This window comes from Phalangium opilio, unplaced genomic scaffold (genome assembly GCF_054372755.1).
Source record: "Phalangium opilio isolate 3A_F unplaced genomic scaffold, DU_Popi_V2 ptg000003l_1, whole genome shotgun sequence".
In the NCBI taxonomy this organism is placed as follows: Eukaryota; Metazoa; Arthropoda; class Arachnida; order Opiliones; family Phalangiidae; genus Phalangium; species Phalangium opilio.
Genome location: NW_028324145.1, coordinates 3061874 through 3084406, shown reverse-complemented (window position 1 = coordinate 3084406; position 22533 = coordinate 3061874). Strand labels below are relative to the sequence as shown.

Sequence of the window (22533 nt, the reverse complement as noted above, 5' to 3'; positions counted from 1 at the left end):
GCCGAGGTAGGTGCGCGTGAGAGAGATATCGGACTGAGCCGTTATATTTACCTTCCACTTCCAACTCTCTTTGAATCTCCTTCTCATACGTGCTCCCTTCTGGAATACGCTCTAGATCCTTTTAAAAATGGGCCCGCAGAACAGTCTGCTTAATATGGGGATCCAAAGACGATATATAGGGCTTAAACGTTACAAATCTACCGAAGTCCTTTAGTTTGAAGCAATATCTGACGTCTTTAGATCCAGATACCAGATGTACTGTCTTAAGACAACGAGCAAGTCAAACACCAGACTCTATTTTACTCCTCAACTTTTGATAAGGGCCTATTAGAATCATTCACCACAAAATGGCGACAAGGCGTTTTTATAACCACTCGAGCACGTTCATGCTTATTTGACCTACTAACCCTACAATTCCATAAGATGCGGATAAAAACAACAATTTTATTGTGTTCCCTCAGTGTACTGTTTTATTTTTATTTTTCGAATATAAAGCCGTTTTTATTGGGATCCAATTTTTCCCTGTGGCATAAAGTGTTTTCGAAAATATTTGCATCAAACGAAAACATATTGCAAAGGGAAATGTTAATACCGATCTCAAATACATTTGCTACTCGTATTCTACAATAGTTTTCAAGGACTATTATTAATCTTTAGGAGGTTTTGCATTGTACATTCATACGCCTTAGTTCTTCGTAGTTTGCAAATGCTCTTGAACTTTATGTTGATAAAGGCCCTTTTGCTCGCATATTTGCTTTTTCGAGTCGATAAAGTATTTTGTAGTCACGTTGCAAATACCATCCCGTTATTTTTGTTCTTGTATAAAAAAGGTCAATGTATTTTCAGATTTAATTCATTTTGTCTTTGAATATGAGCAAAATCATCTTAGTTGCTGCGTAAAAATGTGGTTTTTATCATAGTTGCTACGTAAAAATGTGGTTTTTATCATAGTTGCTACGTAAAAATGTGGTTTTTATCATAGTTGCCACGTAAAAATGTGGTTTTTATCATAGTTGCTACGTAAAAATGTGGTTTTTTTATCATAGTTGCCACGTAAAAATGTGGTTTTTATCATAGTTGCTACGTAAAAATGTGGTTTTTTATCATAGTAGCTACGTAAAAATGTGGTTTTTTATCATAGTAGCTACGTAAAAATGTGGTATTTTATCATAGTAGCTACGTAAAAATGTGGTTTTTTATCATAGTAGCTACGTAAAAATGTGGTTTTTTATCATAGTAGCTACGTAAAAATGTGGTTTTTTATCATAGTAGCTACGTAAAAATGTGGTTTTTTATCATAGTAGCTACGTAAAAATGTGGTTTTTTATCATAGTAGCTACGTAAAAATGTGGTTTTTTTTATCATAGTAGCTACGTAAAAATGTGGTTTTTTATCATAGTAGCTACGTAAAAATGTGGTTTTTTATCATAGTAGCTACGTAAAAATGTGGTTTTTTATCATAGTAGCTACGTAAAAATGTGGTTTTTTATCATAGTAGCTACGTAAAAATGTGGTTTTTTATCATAGTAGCTACGTAAAAATGTGGTTTTTTATCATAGTAGCTACGTAAAAATGTGGTTTTTTATCATAGTAGCTACGTAAAAATGTGGTTTTTTATCATAGTATGTGGTTTATCGAACCTTGAAGTTGATTAGTTGAAGGGAGAGTATCATGGAGTAGAATATTGGCGAGCCTTGAAGGAGAGAGGAATGGAGTGAAACCCCCCATACCTATAGCGTTGCTTCTGTACCCCCACCTACGACACCGTAGTCCTCCCAGCATCCTCAGCGGTTAGGTAGGGTCGTACCGGACGAAATTGTAAAGGACGCTCCCTCTATCTTAAAAATAGAAGCTAGTTCTCGTACATATAAAATGGCGCTACGCGGCAGCACTTGGCAATCGCCTACCGAAGGGTAGGGGCGTGCGCGAGGTACACTGGGAGAGATACGGTGCCGCAGGTCGCCCTTCATCATTTCCAATCCATCTCACCTCCCTTATCCCTGGGTGAGCCATGTGAGGCAATGGTAGTCTCCCAGAGTACCTTGCTATTCCGTAGGGACGTGACAAATGCTGCCGTGTAGTGGAATTTTTGGAAACGGTTTTCCCTTTTTATTTGTGAGAGAACTATAGCTTATATTTTTGAGATACAGGGGGCGACTGAATCGTATGACCCTACGGAACGGCCAAGGGTTGCTTGGGAGGACTTTGTTGCCATGGATGGGCGTACCCAGACAACGTTATCGGTATAGAGATTTCCTCTCCATCTATCTCTCTCCTTCAACTTAGAACGAACCACGACTTTGTCTCTGGTAAAAGCTGTCGTCATTTACTTGACGTGATAAGCACTAGCAGAATGATCCTTCAAATTTTAAAATCTTTATACCAGTGTTTTATTTAACGAAAAAACAAGCGAAGCCTTTGCATCTTTCTGATTGACAATTTGACTCTTATAGGCTGGAAATTGTGTTGCGTTATTGCGTCGAACGGTGGCCGCAAGAATTCTACCGGCAATTGTACGGTGCCGTCATATTCTGTATAGTCTTCCTAGTTCCTGGGGCCATTATTGTCTACGATTATTCTCGCATTGGGTACCGTCTATATGAGCGGAACGAACGTCTGAACCCGTTGGACGAACGGCGCGTCCAGGGAAACGATGGCAAGAAGGTTATCTTGAAGAGGCGCATCGTGGCCACTCGGTTCCTCATCTTGACTATCGTCTTCGCTGTCTGTTGGATGCCTTACAACATCGCCTCCTTGATATTAGACTTCAAAGTGGACCAAGAGACGCGCAATCGTCTCCTATATTGCCTACCTTTTTTGCTCTTCCTGGGACATTTCAACAGCGCTGCCAATCCCATCCTGTACTTGTGGCTCAACCGGCGGTTCAAATGGAGGCTCATGGACCCTGCCGTTACGCTAAGTCATGATAGGATATCCATTAGAGACAGGGTAAGTGCCCATATAATAGAGATTTTAACCATATTTTCTTAACCTCTGCATGGAGTCGAATATTACATTTTTTAAGCCTTATAGGCCCTTTTCAAAAGGGGCGGGGCCCTTACCAGTCCACCAAAGTACTTATTGTTTTAAGCATAAGTTAATAAGATATGTTCCATAAGTTTGTCACTGGTTACTGAGAGCTTGTCATAGATTATCGTAAAGCGACGCCTGGTGAGGCGCCGTGAAAGGCTTAGTACAGGCTTAATAGGAAGATGGACTGCAAAAACGATTGTAGTCAATTCTCGCTTGTCGTTCTCGAACTAGCTCTCGGTAAGTCACTACCATTACGAAGTATAGGTAGTGTCATAATTACGGAACATATCTTATAAACTTATGTTTTAAGTCATATCCAAAGTCTTGATCACATACCGAATGTTTCGTCTTAAGTCAACAAGATGGTCAAAAATCAGATTCTATTTTACCTCCATACTTAAACCGAGGTTCTATTGACCCAAGCTTAAATAGGTGTAGGCCCAAGTATTTGGTACCGTTTGATAGAGAATAATTTGACCTACTTTACGTTCAGGTGCTGACGTTGCACATTTAAATATTCTCAACCATAGCTCCTTGAACCCAGGTGTCAATTTTTTTTTAAATCTTATTATCTAGGTCCAAGTATTTAATATAATTTGATGAAGAAAAGATAAGTTATGACTCTCCAAATTTGGATTTTCTTTAAATATACTTCTCTTTAATAATCTATAATCCTATTACATATTGCTTAACTTCGGCAAAACTCAAGGCCTAAATTTAAATTATGGAACGCTAATTTGTCGGGACTGACGCTTTTATTAACTTAAAATTTAAATTCAAATCCCGAGTCGAGACAAAAGTGTCTTAAGCCTTTCTAATTTGAACTTCGGATCTATTTTAAAAGTAACCTATAGCTCTACCTTCTCATTTCCAAGAAGAATTATGTAATTATTGAGTCTTCCCGGGCTAACAAGGAGGATATATACTCCCTTTAATCGGATTATAATTCGATACGCAACACCATAAGTAGATAAAAACCCCCTTCGGGGGGAAGTATGAAACGAGCTACATTCTCAATACAAAAACGTACGAACAACAAGTTTTCATCGCGTACCATACATAAGACTATCCTTAGGCTGGACTTGAAACTAGTAAACTGTCTTTGTAGAAAACAAGTCGGCCGTAACGTCTTTACAGCTTCCGGTAACCCGATGTCTAGAAAAATGGCGTCCTTCGTGCAGCGCAAAGCCGACTTCTCTTCTCAAGTGAACTTTTATTTAAAAGATACAAGTTCAAAATCGGTCCAAACTATTTTGAAATTGCAAAGAAACAATAAAAGAAGCCACGGATGTGTTCAGAGCCCAAATGTGGAAAATTTGAAATCGAGAAAAAGGCTAAAACTGGAGAACGAAACACAAGGAATCCTAAACAAATCCGTCGTCGACCATCAAGCAGACGACAAAGAAAGTAAAGCAGACGACAAAGAAAGTAGGTTGGCCTGTGCAGCTCCGCCGACAGGAAATGAAGGATCTATATTTTTGGGCGTAAACAGGCCCCTCTCTAGTGTGTCAATCCGCTGAGCGTTACGGCAGAAACTTGTTGTTCGTCGATTTCAACCCACTTTCATACTTCCCCTCCGAAGGAGGGTTATTATATACTCCTGGCAACACCTTTTACCACCTATTTTGTAATTCTAATTGCGCCTCCAAATCTCTCTCTCCATCGTTTCCGTTATACGTTATTGGAAATAATCGAATTAAAGCCAAGTTATTTCGAACAAGACTCGGCAATTAAGGACGCTTAGGCCAAAATCGAATTGTTTTTCCTTTTCCATCCAACTTTTGATTTAGTTTCTCTAAGCCGTTATGGGGGTTTATATTTTGTTCATTCATTCATTCAGAGCCAATACTTTACTAAAGCGGGGAACAGTCGTTAAATTGTCTTATTCTGTCCGCTTTCTAGTCTCCCTATACTTGCACTTGGAAAATCTCATTATTGGTTACATTGCGTAACCCCCTGAATTTACCAAATCTACCCATGAATATTGCCCTCAAAAATTATTGCAACCCATACTAGTCGTATCAGAAGTAAATAATTCTTCTCTTCGAGAAAAGTGTACTAACACAAAGCGGGGTAATTGTAACATGATTCTTCCCAACATCAGAACACTTGGAGCAAGGTTACTAAACCGAATCACGTACGCGATAAATAGTTTCCTCATCATTACTCTATTAGCGCCTAACTATTTGCCAAGGCGCATGCGCTTGTGGATTATTGTCTCACGCCAAGATGAGGTTTGCGGACTTATTGCTGAGTATTCAGTACCAAACAGTTATAGAAGTCATGCCCCATGGTGCGATGCCCATCTGAAGTTTGATGAGCAGGATAGCAATCATGTTATATAACTAAAGTATTAAGAGTATACAGAGTGTCATCCTTCTTCTACTATCCCTAATAGTCTTTGGAAAATTCCCGCGATTGATATGATATTCAAGGATATTCTTCGAGTATACTAAAGCCATACTTCTTCCCTTTCAAACGATGCTAAATATTTAGGGTTAGTAAATAAGCAAATTGACAAAAAAGCTAGTATTTTCTAAATCCTTCACTGTTGATACCCCCCATTTTGGGGGACATCAGAACTTTGATCTGTAAAGGCCCATTTACACTAGACTAAAATCTTACGTTCACGTCGGCGAAGTCGCTTTGTTCGCTTCATTAGACTGTTCACACTTGAAAAATATTCGCGGGTTTAAGGTTGGAAAAATTCAATTTAAAATCCTAAAATAGCCGAATCGCATTACAATAAGGACAAGGTCCAAACTGAGTAGAGCCCTAGAGCGCGTCTACCGTCTGCTAAAGAAAAGGCGCTAAAAAGAGGTGCTGCCATCTCGACACTGACCGACGAAATTGAATTTTTTTCAACCTTAAACCCGCGAATATTTTACGTAGTCGTTGACAAGTGTGAACAGTCTAATGAAGCGAACAAAGCGACTTCGCCGACGTGAACGTAAGATTTTAGTCTAGTGTAAATGGGCCTTAAGAGATAAATAAATCCTATGAGTTTGTCATATCCCTATTTCATAGCTTTCCAATGATACTAATTACTTGGGCTTAACAACAATCAGGTCTCGAGAAATAAGGAAAATAGCTATTGACACGTCCAATTTGCAGCGTATTGACTCTGGTTTTATGAGAGGCTAGCTAAGCTACCTGGTTTTTTTATAAGGGACAGAAAACCGGGAAAGGTTTTCTGTCCATGTAGACACTAAAGGCTAAGTAGTCTTTGGAGCCACATATGAAGTTTTCTCTTGGAAACAATTTTTTAATTAGGAGTTATTCATAAAGCCAGAGCCACATGAAGTTTTCTCTTGGAAACAATTTTTTAATTAGGAGTTATTCATAAAGCCAGAGATGAAGCTAAATATAATTGGTGGTTATCAGAAGGGGATGATAGAAAAAGGATAACATTTTGTATCCTCTTAATACTTTAGTTGTGTAACGTCATTCTTCCCAGGCTCGCCCATTTTGTTTGCTCTCCCGCTCCACAAACTTCAGATGGGCATCGCACCGTGAAGTGAATTCTGTAACTGTTTGGTACAAAATCATCAGCAATCAACCCACAAACCTCGTCTTGGGGTGGGACAAAAAACCACGACCGCATGCGCCTTGGCAAATAGCTAAGCGCTAATAGAGTAATGATGAGGGAATTATTTATCGCGTATGTGATTCGGCTTAGTAACCTTGCTCCAAATGTAAACCCCTGTTGTTAAGAATCAAGTTAAACTTTCCCCGCTTTGTGGTACACTTCTCTCGATGAGTAGTATTATATACTTCTGCCATTATTAATAGACTTAATGGGTAGGGGTTTATCTCCGCCCCAACCTTAATCAACAAACAAACAAACCACTTTCTACTTGTAACATTTCCAACGATACTAAATACTTGGACTTGCAACTATCATGACTAGAGAAATATGCCATTACCTAACCTTTTGAATTATTATTTTTTTCTTTTCCGGAAATGGCACATGACAGAGGGGCAGAGAAGTTTGTTGGTCAAAAATCCTGACTTCATGTCGTCTGCACCGAGCTTTACGAAGCGCCAAGGCTGAGCCACCGTCCGCTTTCATCTGATTTAAAGTCAAGAAAGAGAAGATAATCTATCGTTGCTGCAGTAGGAAATAGAATTGGGACAAAACAAAATCTATTTTCGCGAGTGACGATGATGAAGAGTATATTTGTCTTAAGGTGAATAGAACAGTATTTTTCTTAATAATATGAAAATTATAATTAACAAATGATGGAGAAAAGTGTTAATTGAAATGGATTTCCAAGAATGTAGAGGGATACCGTATGGTTCTAACCTTACTTAAATCTAAAATTGAAATGTTTACATTATTTTTTACGACAGCCAATCAAATTGCTAATTATTATACTTGATAGTTGACTTCTAGCGTATAGGTATATAATTGACATATATTCTTTTATCTTATAATGGAAACTTTTTCTAATTGCTACTGTATCTTAATTAATCTAATTGTATATATTACCCCTTAAAGCAATATAAGTTCCATGGAGTATAGTAAATGTAAAAATAATTATTTTGTGCCAAATTTTAGCGCAATTTAGGCCTAATAGTAACTTAAAAAATAATTGAAAATAATAACCAAAGAAAAATTAAATCTCTCTGTGATAATTTTTTAATTACAGTACATTCTCATTAGTATAGTGGCATTCCGTGTTATAATTTTCATAGAAGTCTATTACAGTAAAGTCGGTAGCTGCTAATGCTCTATTTCTCGGGAAAAGTAGACGTACCAAAATGTAAAATAATTCTCCCATAAATTGTTATTAGAGTTTGTTCGAGGAGCTAATCACTATCAGATTCCCCGCAGATTGATTACATAATCGCCGTCAAGGGCAGGGCTTTTAACAGTGAGCACAAATAGAAAGGAGAGTCGGAGAGACCAAATTCTCCGTCAGCCCCCCACCCCTTTCAAAAACGTTACGGCGCAACGGAGAGGGATAATTTGCGGCCGAGGTGTGAGCCTCTAATCGTATTTTCGTGTTTACCTTTTTTGAATTTCCTTCTCAACGGATCACGTGACGTCTTACTCCTCGACTGTGCGCCGAGGTAGGTTCGCGTGAGAGCCATGTTGCCCGGCCGTTATAGTTACCTTCCCCTTCTCTCTTTAACTCTCCTTTCTATTTGTGCTCACTGCTTTTAACTACAGTCCTTGCAGTGAGTACACAAACTTCACTGAGTGACTAGCTCCTCGAGTTAGTTGTATAAATTCGGTGTTCCGAAAGATTGTTTTAGAATCCAGGAATTCATAATTTATTTGCTCTGTTTACGTGTGTCCAACTGGACAGAAATATTCTTTGTAAATATGTATCATAATGAAAATAGTGTACATAAATGTACAATGATACATTTTTGCCAGTTTTTGAAGATAAGAAATTAAACGTACCTTAATTTTAACATCGCCGTTTGTATTTTCCTAAACAAAGGCTTAAGAGTGAATTGCATGATGTGCATGCGATCTAGCTCAACAAGAATGACGCTTTTGGAAGTTTTGATTAGCTCTTGAAAGTTGACACGTTTTCAATGGCATAAAGACCAGGATGACGATTGCAAACATGGACATGGTAAGGAAACCCTTGAATTTACCTAAATTATTTCGCGCCAAAAGGATCACATATATTTATCTCAGTGGAAAATGGATACGGCTGTTAAGCCTAATAGGCTTGTGAGCGACCTTCCAAAATAATAACACTAGACAAGAAGAAATATGCATAGGTATATTCTTCTTGACTATAGGCCCAGGCAGAAATGAGGCAAGATGGAGTAGAAATTATGATGGGCGACTCTCTCAGTGTACCTTGCACACGCCCTAACCTTCGGTGGGCGATTGTTAAGTGCTGCAGCGTAGCGCCATTGTATTTGTATGAGAAGTAGCTTCTTTTTTAAAGACAGAGGGGGCGTCATTTACGATTCCTTATTGTACGACCCTTTCTAAACGCTGAGCATGCTGGGAGGACTTCGTTGCCGTACGTGGGGGTGCAGAGGCAAAGTTATAGGTAAGGGTTTGCCACTCCATACCTCTCTCCTTCAAGCTAGACCTACAAATAAAAGGACCAGAAGGGAATAAGAGAGAAGGGAGACATTAGAGCCTGCTTTGGTAACGAGAGTCCGACCAACCTCAAGAAAACCGCGAAAACTTTGCGCAAGTACACAGCTTTTAACCAATTTACTGCAAATATAGTTCTTTAAGTTCTCCGCGGTATCAGGCGACCTATTTGTCTGCTAGATTTTCATTCTCCAAAGGCTTAGGGCTGTCCATGTTTCGTTCTTGTGTAATTATAACCTCAAGTATGTATTTTATTGAAACTAATTTTTATTTTTTGATATTAATTCGGAATAATTAGTTTTCATCTATTTATTACCTTCAAATTATCTGATTTTGTAATTCTCAATTTCCCGTGTATCTAAATTAATTGCACAGCTTGATTTCGTTTATCAACATGAAATTCGGCCATTTTTATCTCCCTCAATGTAAAGTTGTAAACAAAACTACTTTTTATTCGTCAACCGAGACGTCACCTTCTTATGTGACGTCACAGCTAAGACAGAAGTTAGATAGCCAATCAGTGAAGGGTAGTTGATGTGAGGTTAGTAAGACTGTTGTTACGAGTGTAAAGCATTATGGAGATATAAAGTGTGTCCCTTCTCTCTTATTCCCTTCTGAAAGGACTACTTGTTCGTAGAGCTCGGCATTTTCTATCCATTATAAACAAATTGGTGGATAACCGATTATTTATAAACAAAGTTTTGGATATAATACGATTTAACATTCAAGTTCTGTGGATAATGTTCGTGTATGGATAAAGATAAAATGACTTGGATAATGGTTAGATAATGCCGAACTCTAATTGTTCGTCCCGAATCCAGGCTGTTAGGCAGGGACGAAACATTTTGAAAGACACTAAGTGTAGATAAAATGTTCAAGTTGCGAGTTCCAGAACTTCCAGTCGTTGAGGACTCGTGAAGTGAATCACACTTTTCAGGCCTAGGCCTTCTGTGGTTGATTGTAACGTCTCTTACTAAATAAAGTATTATTATTATAACTAACTTTAAGAAGCGACTCCACTCTAAGTTTTGCTCTAGTTTAACGTGAGTTTTTGGAAGGGATGAAAGTAATCAATATTACCTAACCTTTATAATTATAAATGTCAAAAATTGAAAGAAAGTAATAAAAAAAACATTATCTTCGGTAGAAAGGTAGAAACTTAAAGTTATATAAGGTCTAAACAGTTCCTTCAGTCTCGACCATTAAAAACTGGAATCTATTGAAAGATATAAAGAACGAAAGTCAATTGTAGGATCCTTAAAAGACTAGAGCCAAGGACATATTAGACCTCAGACTCGACCATTACAAATAATAATAATAAATATTTCGAAAAACATAAAAACCGAAAATCCAATCTCGAAACCAGGAAATGCTTTTAGATTTTCACATTTCTAATGTTTTCGAAAAAAAATGTAAAGCCATATATTTTGCCCTCTAGAGCAGTGTTTCCCAAAGTTTTGCAAGTTGCGACCCACTTTTTTCCCGATTTTATAAATATATGACAAGATGTACATGTATATAAACTAATAGGAATCAATATCTATACCTATATAAATCTAAGTCCTGACTGACTGAGTGATAATCAACGCTCAGCCCAAACCGCTTCCCCCAGAAGGCTGAAAATTTGCAGGAACGTTACTCATTAGTAGTAGACGCGTACTAAGAAAGATTTTTCCAATCCGCCGCCATCTTAATAAATGGCGCCGAGGAATGTAAAAAATCTTCTCTATGCAACAAGGCCCGCGCGTTTCAACCGACTTCACAAATATTTAGTACACTGGTTTTCTCTAACCTATGTAAGGGCTGAATGGTCTTTTGGGTTCGATTTGTTGCCATCTTTTTAAATGGCGGCCAGAAATTAAAAAAACCCTTCTTTATGGAATAATGTCCGCGTGAAAATTAATAAAAAATGTCCCGACGGGCTGACGGGCAACACCGAGTGCCTTTGCTCTTAGGGTGCTAAAAAAATATTAGTCATCAGTAAAATCTACCCATTATTTATTACATTTTGATGGAAGTTCTAATTACACGCGAGCGACGCCGCGCGTAACAACTAGTGCTCTATATATCCAACGTTAATTTCTATGCTGCTTTTGAGGGCCGGACTTGAGCATTATCCGTCACGCCTCATAATTTTGTGGTCTTTCTAACTGTTATTCGTTGGTAACGCGGCGAGGTAACCCCAGGTTGATTGAACACGAAGTAAATCTCATCATACATAATGATTAGTCGAGCTAGCCCTTCCCATGAAATCCGACTAGATACGTTGAGAAAAGGTCTGCACAATGATACCTATTAGCTGCATGAATTCCTGTTTATATTCATGATGAACACATTACACATTTCTCATGTGGGTTTTATTTTTTGTTGAACAGTTTATATATTTGGCTTCGTTTTATTCGACCAAAATGTTAGGTGAAAATACTAGCCTATGTTAAACAAGGTCACAATAGACTTAACTCATAGGCTTAGATACAGTTAGAATAATTATTTCTAAGGCAATAATAGACTTTAAACTACCGCCCACGTGGCACACGCTTTTTTGGTAATATTGGTAGTATCAGAAGTAAGATGAGACTAGAAGTGAAGGGCTCTAGCATTGATAGTAGATCCTGGCACTAGTGAACAAATTTGAGGATTTTATGCCGCTTCCATCGCGCCTACACTATAGAGAAAAAAATTGGTCGAGTTCCAAAAACATCTCCTACCCCCTTCCCCTCAACCTAAAGCGCCCGAACAGGGACGCGGCTCCTTGAATTTAGTTCGGCCGTCTACCACCCCGAGCGTCTCACGTTTTGGAGGGAAAATTCAGAAACCGCTACTAGAGGGCCAACCGTTCTTGTGTTATCAAGAATATTCACTTTCGCCGAGTGAAGAATTTGGTTACCTCGATACTTCTGGTCTCATCTCACTTCTGGTAGTATGCAGAGTGTTTCTGATAAGTCTGCCATAAACAAAAGGCTGTCCTCTTTTGGGTCAAACAAACTGAGTGGAAAGTGCATCGAACAACATGGGGTGTAAATAATTTAATTACGAAGATATGGGCTCCGAAATTTATAAGATCCGAAACGGTATGTATACTTTCAACCGAATTCCCAATGGACCGAAATCCCATTCCCGCAATGATTTTTAGATTTCTAGCCCAATAGCTATATTGCCGATGGACAGAAATCCCAATCGTTCGAATATGCCGGTGAAAAAATACATCAATATACTTGAAACCAGGGGTAGGTAAAACGCAGTTAAAATAAGTGCAATAATAAAGTTTCAACTCATATTTATTTCAACGAAAATAAATGATGTTTACATATAATTTTTCAGTTTCCTGGAATATTTAGGTTGACAGCAATTGTATCAAGAAGAGCTAAATACATATTTAATGCAAAACCACACACTAGGTCTTCTTCCAGTTGAATAGAATTTCGGTCCAATGGGACTATATTATAATGAAAATCGCTCCCTTTGGCTACGTTCGGTCGAATGGGACACCACAAAAAACCCTTCTGTCGAATGGGACCAAAGCCCTGAAACAGAAGAAACGATAAAAATAATTATCTACATATTTGGCCATTTCTATAGTTATAGGTGCCAATAATCGTTTGGAAATCCATAAATCCTTAGCTAAATGTTATGAACTTCATGTTCTTTTTCACTCTCCACTCAGTTTGATCCAAATAACACCAGTTTTAATTCATGGCAGACTAATAAGAAAAGTCTTAATAATTTGGGAAGTTGTTTTCCCGATCTCTGTGCAATCAGCTTTAAATATGTTCCTAAATTCTATTCTAATAATTTTCAATTTGAAACTTGTCGCCTGCTACATACTTCGAATCTGGCTCTTCCACCGAAAAGGTTGGCCACCCCTGTAATAAACTCTGTAAACGGAGAGTATAAACTAACCCCCTTACATTTCTGTTTGAAGAATTTTCTTCACGACCGATTGGGTATTAGTCTCGGTGATTAATCTCTCTCTCTCTCTCCTGGGAATTTCGAATTATCACTAATTACAGAAGGCAGAACGTCTACCTTACGAGTGATTACGGGATTGGGCAGCGATTACTGTCCCGAAAAGCGTCCAACTACAACTAAACCAAAGGTCCTGTCACAAATTCCGAGAGTCGTACGTCCCTTGTGAATATTAGTCGAATTCATACCTTTTCAGTACTAGCAGGAATACATACAGCTAAATTGGAATCATTGTGCCTCCATATATTCCTTGTTCATTTTAACGCGAGTTCTGTGGGCCTGGTTTTGAGTACTTTCCGTCACGCGTCATAACGTCTTTCTGTGATTTCATTGGTTGGTAGTAACGTCAGTTCCTATGCGCGTGCAAAGTGGAAGACACAGCGAGATAGATTATTCGCGACGTTAAATACATAATGATTAGTCCCCACAAAATGCGCATTGATGCGTTGAGAAAATGGCTACACAAGCTGTTGTTCCATAAATATGAGACTTCTTATACTTCGTAATGCTAGAGACTTGCAGGTCGAACTTGTTCGAGAACGACATACAAGAATTGACTGCACTTGGTTTTGCAGTTCATCTTCCTATTTAGTCTGTATACTAAGCCTTTGACAGCGCCTCACCAGGCGTCGCTTTACGAGAATTTATGACGTTTCATCTACGTCACTTCATGACACGCTCTCAGTAACCAGTGACAAACTTATGGAACATATCTTATGCAGTATGCATTCTTGGTCTAATTCCTACCTCTTCAGTACTAGTATTCTCTTTGCCAAAACGAATTTTTGCCACGCTCATGGATACTAAAGCATAGTTCTAAGTATCAGAGACGGATAGCCCTTCAGTCGTGTTTATAGCTTAGTCCCCCATATTTTATGCAACAATGTTGGCGTAATACGGTCTCTCTTCTAACGGAATAAGCCAAAAGATAATATATGCGCGTATGAGAAGAACAAATGGGCTTCGATTTAACTATTATCCCCTCTTATTAATAGAAGTAGAATGCAATTAAGATTTTGAGAACGAAAACCTTCGTAACGGCACTTTCCCGACTAGCACCCCTTTACAATATCGTGTGTTGAGGATGGTGCTAAATTGTGGTGATTAGGTAATCCATCCCAAAATTTTCGATGGCAAGAGGCGAGTATTTTTGATACTTAGCTAAAGTGTGGCACCGCCTTAACGTTTAGGTTTGTTTACGAAATTACCAGGATTAATATTTGGTTCATTAGTCAAATTTTGACGATGCTCTAATAGGTTTAAACATCGTAAGTGTTCCGTATTTTTGCCATTCATTCAAATTAAACGTAAGCCTTTGCAAAGGGTTTTACGAAATCCATCTGTTATATGATGCTATTCTGTTATTCTTTGTATGATTTTACGTCTGCTTAATTAATCATAACAGTTATAGGCCTGCGGGGGACTTAAACAATAGGTTTAACTTCAAAAATTTTCTACGAAACCTAAAAGCTTAGTATTAAATTTTATAACTGGAAAAAGCCTTTGTGTATTTTAAATTTTTTCTTGGGCCGTCTGATCTAATTAGATAGAGAAGTTTTATTACCAAAAACAAAGAATATAAAACCGCATTCATTTAAATGAAGGTCTCTTTATGCTAATCTCAGTAATGAAATGTTGAAAGTTCCTATGCTGCTTAGTTCAATTTGAACATTTAATCTTTAATAGACCATTTTCGAAAGGGTGGTCGCAGTATCGTGTGCTTGATATAGGGTTGAGACAGAACATCCGGTATCTAGTCCCAAAGACGTTAGATAAGGCTTCTAAGTTACCAGTCCGCCACAGTCCTGTTGTTTGAAGAATTCGATGGTGAAATAATCGGCGTACAAGAAGTTCAGGAACTCAGAGTAGGATTGATATTTTCAATTTTGAAGGAGAGAATGGGATGCAGTCGAAATATACCGAAGACTAGGGGTGTGCGCAAGGTACACTGGGATATTTTCATTGCCGCACTTGGCCCGTCAACAATTCTCCTTCATCCCATTCTCTCCATCAAGCCTTCCCCAATAGTGATATGTACTTGTCCAATGGGAAGGTTGGCAAAAATGTACTTCACGCCAAAGGGGTAAGAAAATTTCTTTCCCCTTTTGGTGCCCTCTAGTGGCAAACATTTCGTCCCTTAGATGCTAATTTTAAAAATCAATTTTATCGTGCTGAAATACCGAAGCGTACTTTGGTACTGAAAACTTTAAAATGTACCGAAAAAGTACAAATGTACCTCTCAGAGCATTCCTGAGAATGATTAGCTCTTCGAGGTGCCCACATTAGACCACCTACCCATGGATAGACAACTGAATAGAGAGCTAGGCTTGCCCTAACACTAGCGCTATGGCGGCCGGTGTCGCAAGTTTATCACCAAAACCCCAATAAAATTGTAAAATTCGACAATAAATTGGGGTCGGTGGGCGTTTGAGGGCGCGTTCTACGAATTGCCATTTGTTAACGCGGGTTTAACACGGCTTTGTCTCTTCTGAATTCCCACGTTGCCACGTATCTCCCTTAGTTGATAACCTCAACATTTAGTCGTTAAAAGAACTACCCTTGACAATGATGAAACTGAGTCCGTTTTCGATGTGCAAGAAATGTGAGAGTAGTTAGGCCCTCGATGTTTTGACTTCTTCGTTGAGATTAAAAGTTGAAAAAGGCTTTTTGGAGGACACTTTACTTGGTTCAAAGGTAAAAAAGTAGAAAAGAAAACCCTTAGGGAAAGACATTAATCAAATAATGTAATCAGAAAGAAGCTTCGAGAACCAGCGAACCGTTCTTATACATATGTTGGATCAAAAATATGTAGTTGTACAATAATAGCAACCTTTTAACGTCGTTTATCTAAGTACTGTAGAGGTGCTAACAGACAGAACAGACAAATAGGTAAACATTTAGAAATATATAGTATCAGAAGTAGGATAAGGGACTAGAAGTATCGAGGTAACCAAATTCTTCACTTGGCGAAGGTGAATATTCTTGATAGCACACCAACGGTTGGCCCTCTGGTAGCGGTTTCTGAATTTTCCCTCCAAAACGTGAGACGCTCTGAACTGGATTCAAGCACCCGCGTCCGTGTTCCGCGGCTTTAGGTTGAGGGGAAGGGGGTAGGAAATGTTTTTGGAACTCGACCAATTTTTTTCTCTCTAGTGTAGCTGTGTAGGCGCGATGGAAGCGGCATATAAATTCTCAAATTTGTTCACTGGTGCCAGGATCTATTACGAATGCTTGAGCTCTTTACTTCTAGTCCCTTATCCTACTTCTGATAGCAGTGGCGAGGGATCCCTGCATTGATTGTCAGGATTTTTTGGTAACACGAAACTAAATGTTATTGAACTCAGTTGAAACTCTTGGTACCATAGTAAGATTTCTTACGTTTCTGACCGCCATTTTAAAAGATGGCAGCGAATTGAAAAAACTCTCTCTTAAGGAGTACTTTCGCCACTACTCTGCCTGATTTGGGCCGGGCGTTTGTGAGTTAGTCTACCTGGCCTTTTAAATTTTGATTAATGTTAAGGTAAATTCGCTTTAAATTTTCAAATTTAATGAGGAAGTTCTAAACTAATGAAATTTAAATATTAATTGATCAAATAATCATGAATTAAATACGGATAGTAGAATGCCTCTAAATAGCAATTGTGACATTTTTCTCTACAGGATTTGGTAATTTAAGTCGACATATACAATCCAGACTAGGGATTGATACCATTTAAACAAGAAGGCGAGGTTACTTGGTACTGCACTTTGTCCGCCAAGTAGCCTGGCCTCCTGGTATAAATGTTAGTATCAATCCTCCGAGCCTGTAAATTATGTATACATAAGCCAATTTTGTAATTTAGACTCGCTGTACCTAAAATTATACATACCTAAACCAAGAAGTGATATCTAGTTTATTAGGGAGAAGGTATAAATTCGCCACATTTCCAGCTTTATCTCCAGTCCAAACGTAGGTCCGGATTTAATCCCCGCCTCTAAATTACAACCAGCATCTCATTGGTTCTAGAAAACTCACGTCAGCGCGACGCGAATGACGAAAATTACGTGTTCTCCGACTGAGGAGAGGCGAAATAGTCCGGCCTCCTTTAATGTCCTCCCTTTTATTTTGAAAGGGGGACTGGGACTATGGCGCGCGAATACTTGGGCATCTTCTACCTTCTCCCTAATAAACTAGATATCACTTCTTGCCTAAACATAAATTCACGGTTTGATCAAAGACTAGCTGTGTTATAATTAGTCAAACGGAAACTGTTAGCTCTCTAGAGATTGTGATTTATACAGGGTGTTTCTGATAAGTCTGCCATAAATTAAGGGGGATGTTCTTTGGGCGATTTTGAGTTGAAAATATAACTTCTATGACATTTTGTCGTCCGTACCACTGTTTTCAAGTTAAGATTGGAGTATTTTAGGGATGACCCCTTAAATTTACGGAATAAACTGAAAGACATAGAACCTTTTCGACTCAAAATTACCCAAGAGAACGTCCCCCTTAATTTATGCCAGACTTAACAGAAACACCCTGTATGTACGAGTTACTGAAAAGCCAAGGTTTGTGTAACTTGGTAAAAATTGTCGGTTAATTATTTAAAGGCAATAAGGATATATTACTTTTGTTAGGAAACTCAATTAGAAATTTACATAATGGCTTTGCAGTTTTTGAGCCTTTAGGGCAAATGCGAAGCGCTTTGGGCTTTTCTCAAACATTCGCGTATAGAGTCCTATAGTTCTGTACTATAATTAGTTACCAGTTCATTATGTACGCTCCGGTACGATTATAGAAAATTTCGGCTCTTAGTTAAAAGAGCTGCGGGCTAAAAATCCATCAGCTTGATCGTCTAGATGGATATTAGTAAGGATTTGAGACGAGGACTCCACAGGAACTTTAATCAGACCGTTCTTGACTCAGTCTCGAGCCAAACGGCCCTAACTTAAACATTTTCAAGATTTTCTTTGGTTTTTAAGGGTTTGATACGCGGCTCAACGTAAGTACGTCAGACTTCTTACATTCATCAACGAGGGTATAAAGAGAGGGGAGTTGATGCTAGTAGCAGCTTTTCTTTCTTATTTATTTGTTCTATTTTTCACCTAATATCCGGTTGAAGCGTACTTCAGAGGGCAGAGAAAGATGGGCGCCCATCATACCAGAAGCTTAGAACAAAATAAACTTTCAAAGGGATAACACTCCAACCAAGCTTTACACTCCCCTTCTCTTGCATTCATTAATGGGATGTTTACATTAAATTAAGCAAGGAAAAAAACTGTCATTTTCCGGACCACCTCCTTCCACTGTAACAATAAGTGGTCATCATTAAGAACTCATCCATTAATAACGTAACTGAAACTTCTGAAATGACATATAATTCATTGCTGAACTAATGGTTGCTACCAGGCGTTGCCCGGTGTTCTAATTGAGTGGACATCGGGAAGAATTGCCCATCTATGTTGGCACAGTGAGCAAGTATAAGAAGGAGTGTCAAATAGCGTAGGGGTAAGGTAACTATAACAGTACAGTCCGATATCTATCTCACGCGCACCTACCTCGGAGCACAGCCGAGGAGCTAGACGTCACGTGACTTGTTAGAAATACTGACCGTATTTTCTTCCATCTCTGTTGCGCCGATCGCGCATGTGCAGAACTCTGATACCGAGCCAAATTTAACAAAAGACACTGAAAGACAATGCTACTTTAATTAAGGGGTCATGCTAAAAATACTTCAATTGTAACTTGAAAACGGTGGCGCGGACGGAAAAATGTTTTAGAACATTTTCGACTCCAAATCACAAATTCTGATAGACACTTCAGAAACACCCTTTATATATAGATGAGGTTCATGCACTAAAATATGATTTGTTACATAACATTTTCATTAAACATGCCCCTTACTGTAACTCCCTTTAGGTAGTTTGTGAACAGCACCTTAGGAAGGAGTTTTGTTAGCATTTCACCACAAGTTCGCAATTTTAAAAGCAAATAAACTTCGCCTTTTACCATCAACGCGATGAATCGAGCTTTAATTTACCAAATTGTTGCTTGAACTTAGGGAATCAATCACCCATCGGCTTTGGACTAATAGTAGTTGGACAAGCGCACTGTCACTGTAACTGTTCCGGCAACGCTCAGTGTAAATATTTTTATTAGAGACACGTAATATTTCTGGAGATAACGCCTATTTTCAGTGACTATATCATGGTATAATCACAATATAGAAAATCGTCTTGGACCCCTGAGGCACTTTCTCCTTTGGATCCTTTTGCAAATTTTTCATTGTTCTCGTTCCGTTATTGTTTGATCTAAAATACCTTTAGAAGTTTATCCGCAGCCTGTTTATGTCAGCGAATCTCCATTTCATATATTTGATGGGTTCGTACCATAGCCAATGGGTAATACTTCACTGTATTACAACCCAAGTCCCAAGAAGGATACAAACCCACCTTACTCACTTCCCCGCCTATCCTTCTATTGCCTTGACGCCGGAACTCTTCGCATCGATTTCGTATTGGTCCAGTTTAATAAATTCTACATCAAAGAAAATCGTAGATTACACTCTTGAAAATTAGGGTAAACTTTTAGTTTTTCAGCATTTTTTAGATTGAGTGAAATCTTGAAAAAACATTTTTCATTCACAACTGGACCATTCCAAGATTGTAACTATATGTTTGGAACATTTTTGAAAATTACTATATTTGACTTCAATCGCGCGGGACCAGCTTATCGCCTCAGTTCGTATCTTGCAAAGAATTTAATGAAAATTTAATATGCAAAACATATCAGAGCAATTTTCGTCTATGATTATTATGATTTTTTTAAAGCTTTGGGCGCATAGAAAAGAGTTAGCGATAATAAATACATGAATGGCTCTAGGCGTTCTTAAATTCGTCTAAATTCTGTTGGTTTTGAAAACCTTATTATAAATTTATCTACAGTTGATGTAAGGTCAATTAATACTACCTTTTCGATGTAAAAAGAGGGGTAGGCAATTGATACCTCAGACCACCTAACCCATGGACAGGCAACTGAATAGGCAGCTAGGTTTGCTTAAGCATGGTTTTCACTTGGCGTAAATCACGACTTTTCGCCCGACGTCAAGCGACAACCGAAAAAAAAACATAGTTACGCTGGACAGAAATTACGTTGAGTGTGGCGATATTAGCTTTCTATTTTTTTCGGCCGCATTCAACGTTAACGCTCTGCGCGAGCCAATCAGCAATAAGCTAGAGTCGTGACGTCATTTTCGACCACGCGTGTTCGGAAGAGGCCATCCGCAGTCCGCCATGTTTTTATTTATTTCGTTCCTAATCGAGTCAGTAACTAGTACAAATCCCTGAGAATGCCGAATTCCAATGCTACAAGGTTTATTGAAGAGGTTAGGAACAATACAAATCTGTATGATATTAGAAACGAAGATTGCAAAACAGAAAAACAATAGATGGGCGGCAATTAATGCAGTGTTCAGTTTATCTGTTAAGCCTTGGTTCCATTATTTGCATGAACTCCGCTTAGTGAAAACGCTATAACGCTGGGCGACAACGTAAAAAACAAATCTGACGTTTGACGTCCAGCTGCCAAGTAGTTTTTTTCGGTCAAGGGAAAACCATACTTTAGAGCAACGCGTGACATTAGCACTGTGACGCCGGATGTTGGAAGTTTTTCACTAACCATAGTAAAATTCGCGCCATTTTGTTTTTAGAGGAGCTGAACTTGATCTATGTTGAGCCACAAATAGTATTGTAGTTGATTTTTAACCTTTCATAACCGCTCCTTGCAAAGTGTCACAATGTTAAAAACGGCATAACCTATATGATTGGAAATTGTATTTGAAATCAGGGAGAAAAGAGGTAAGATGGAGTGGTAATGAAGGTGGACGATTTGCCGCAATGAAAGTCTCTCAGTGTACCTTGCGCACGCCCCTAGTCCTACCCTTCGTTAGGTGCTGCCGCGTAGCGCCATTGTATTTGTATGAAACTAGCTTTTTTATTTGAGACACAGGGGGCATCCTCGACGTTTCCGTACCGTACGATCCTACCGAAACGCTGAGCATACTGGGAGGACTTCGTTGCCGCCGTAGATGGGGGTACAGACTGCAACATTATAGGTGTTGAGGTTTTGGCTCCATCCCTTAGACTCTCCGTCTAGTTGAAATAAGGCGCGAATCGATTGCAAAATTGTTGAAAACAATCTTTTTTCTCCTCCGAATATAGCACCATCTATAAATACGACAGTCCCGCTTTAAAAGATGAATATTTGAGCATTTGAAATTAGTTTTTGTCCTTTCTGACAATTTTTATATTTTAATTAAGTGCATGGTAAATTATCGTTAATTATCATTTTAGTGCAAAAAATATTTGTATTTATTTTAGTTTGGGAATATTTCCAGAAAGAGGAAATGAAAATATAAACATTCAAAGCAGAAGGGTATAATAGAAGAAGGATGACACTCTGAATCATCATAATACTTTAGTTATGTAACATGATTCTTCCCAGGCTCATCCTTTTTATTTGCTCTCCTGCTCATCAAACTTCAGATGGGCTACGCACAGTGTAGGGTGAATTCTATAACTGTTTGGTACTAAATCCTCAGCAAACAACATACAAACTTCGTCTAGACGTGGGACAAAAATAAACAAGCGCGCCTTGGCAAATAGTTAAGAACGGAACTATTTATGGCGTATGTGATTCGGTTGAGTAACCTTGCTCCAAATGTCGCCACATGTTCTGATGTTGGGAATCATGTTACAATTACCCTCCTTTGTGGTACACTTCTCTCGAAGATATACACTTCTGGTAGTATGGACTCCTGATGTAGTCAAAGAGCATTTGGCCCACAGCGTTTCATTGCGTATACCCTTGGATATTCGTAATGATTTTTCACAGATCAAAACACGAAATTCACCTTAAAGATAATTCATCTTCTCTCAGTGTTATTTTTAAAGGCGAGGAGTGTCTAATAAAGCAGAAAAGAAAAAGTTAAGTTTCTCTGGGGAATTTTGGTGACAAGGAAAATAAGGCCGAACACCCTCGTAATACCTTAAGGTATATAAAACGGACAGTTAATTAACATTTTATGATATTCAGTAATTAAGTTTTAAAGACTATGCGCTTATAATGTAAAGAAAACCAAAATAAGAAGAGGAAACTAAATAGAATTACAAAAGTTTAAGATCTTTTCCATAGAATGGAACAAGTGAAGTTTACCGGGCACTTTTTTAAATTGAAAGTAAAGTTGATATTGGTGTTCATATATTTATAGAGAGGAGGAGTAATGCGTACTTTATATACTAGCACTTGCTCATTAAAATGTTTACTATAGGTTAATACGCGACCTCATTTACAAGTAAAAGCTCGAAAGATTACTAATTTCTTGCAATTTTGATTATAGCATAAATTGATAATATTCCATTAAGTTTACCTGTCTAAAGGGGATCTATAGTGGACCTGCAGCCTATAATCCGTTTCACCCCAA

At 38.3% G+C, this 22533-nt stretch overlaps 1 protein-coding gene across 2 annotated transcripts in view; it reads left to right on the top strand.

The window, feature by feature from the left end:
* LOC149717122 (neuropeptide FF receptor 2-like) overlaps positions 1-8457 on the top strand; it is a 106152-nt gene extending 97695 nt beyond the window's left edge. For both annotated transcript variants that reach the window (XM_089835675.1, XM_089835669.1), the window contains exons 5-6: positions 2454-2949; positions 7011-8457. In XM_089835675.1, the coding sequence (XP_089691801.1) occupies positions 2454-2949; positions 7011-7109 (595 nt within the window). In that variant the 3' untranslated portion in view covers positions 7110-8457. The remainder of the gene's footprint in view (positions 1-2453; positions 2950-7010) is intronic.
* Positions 8458-22533: the final 14076 nt, after the last annotated feature.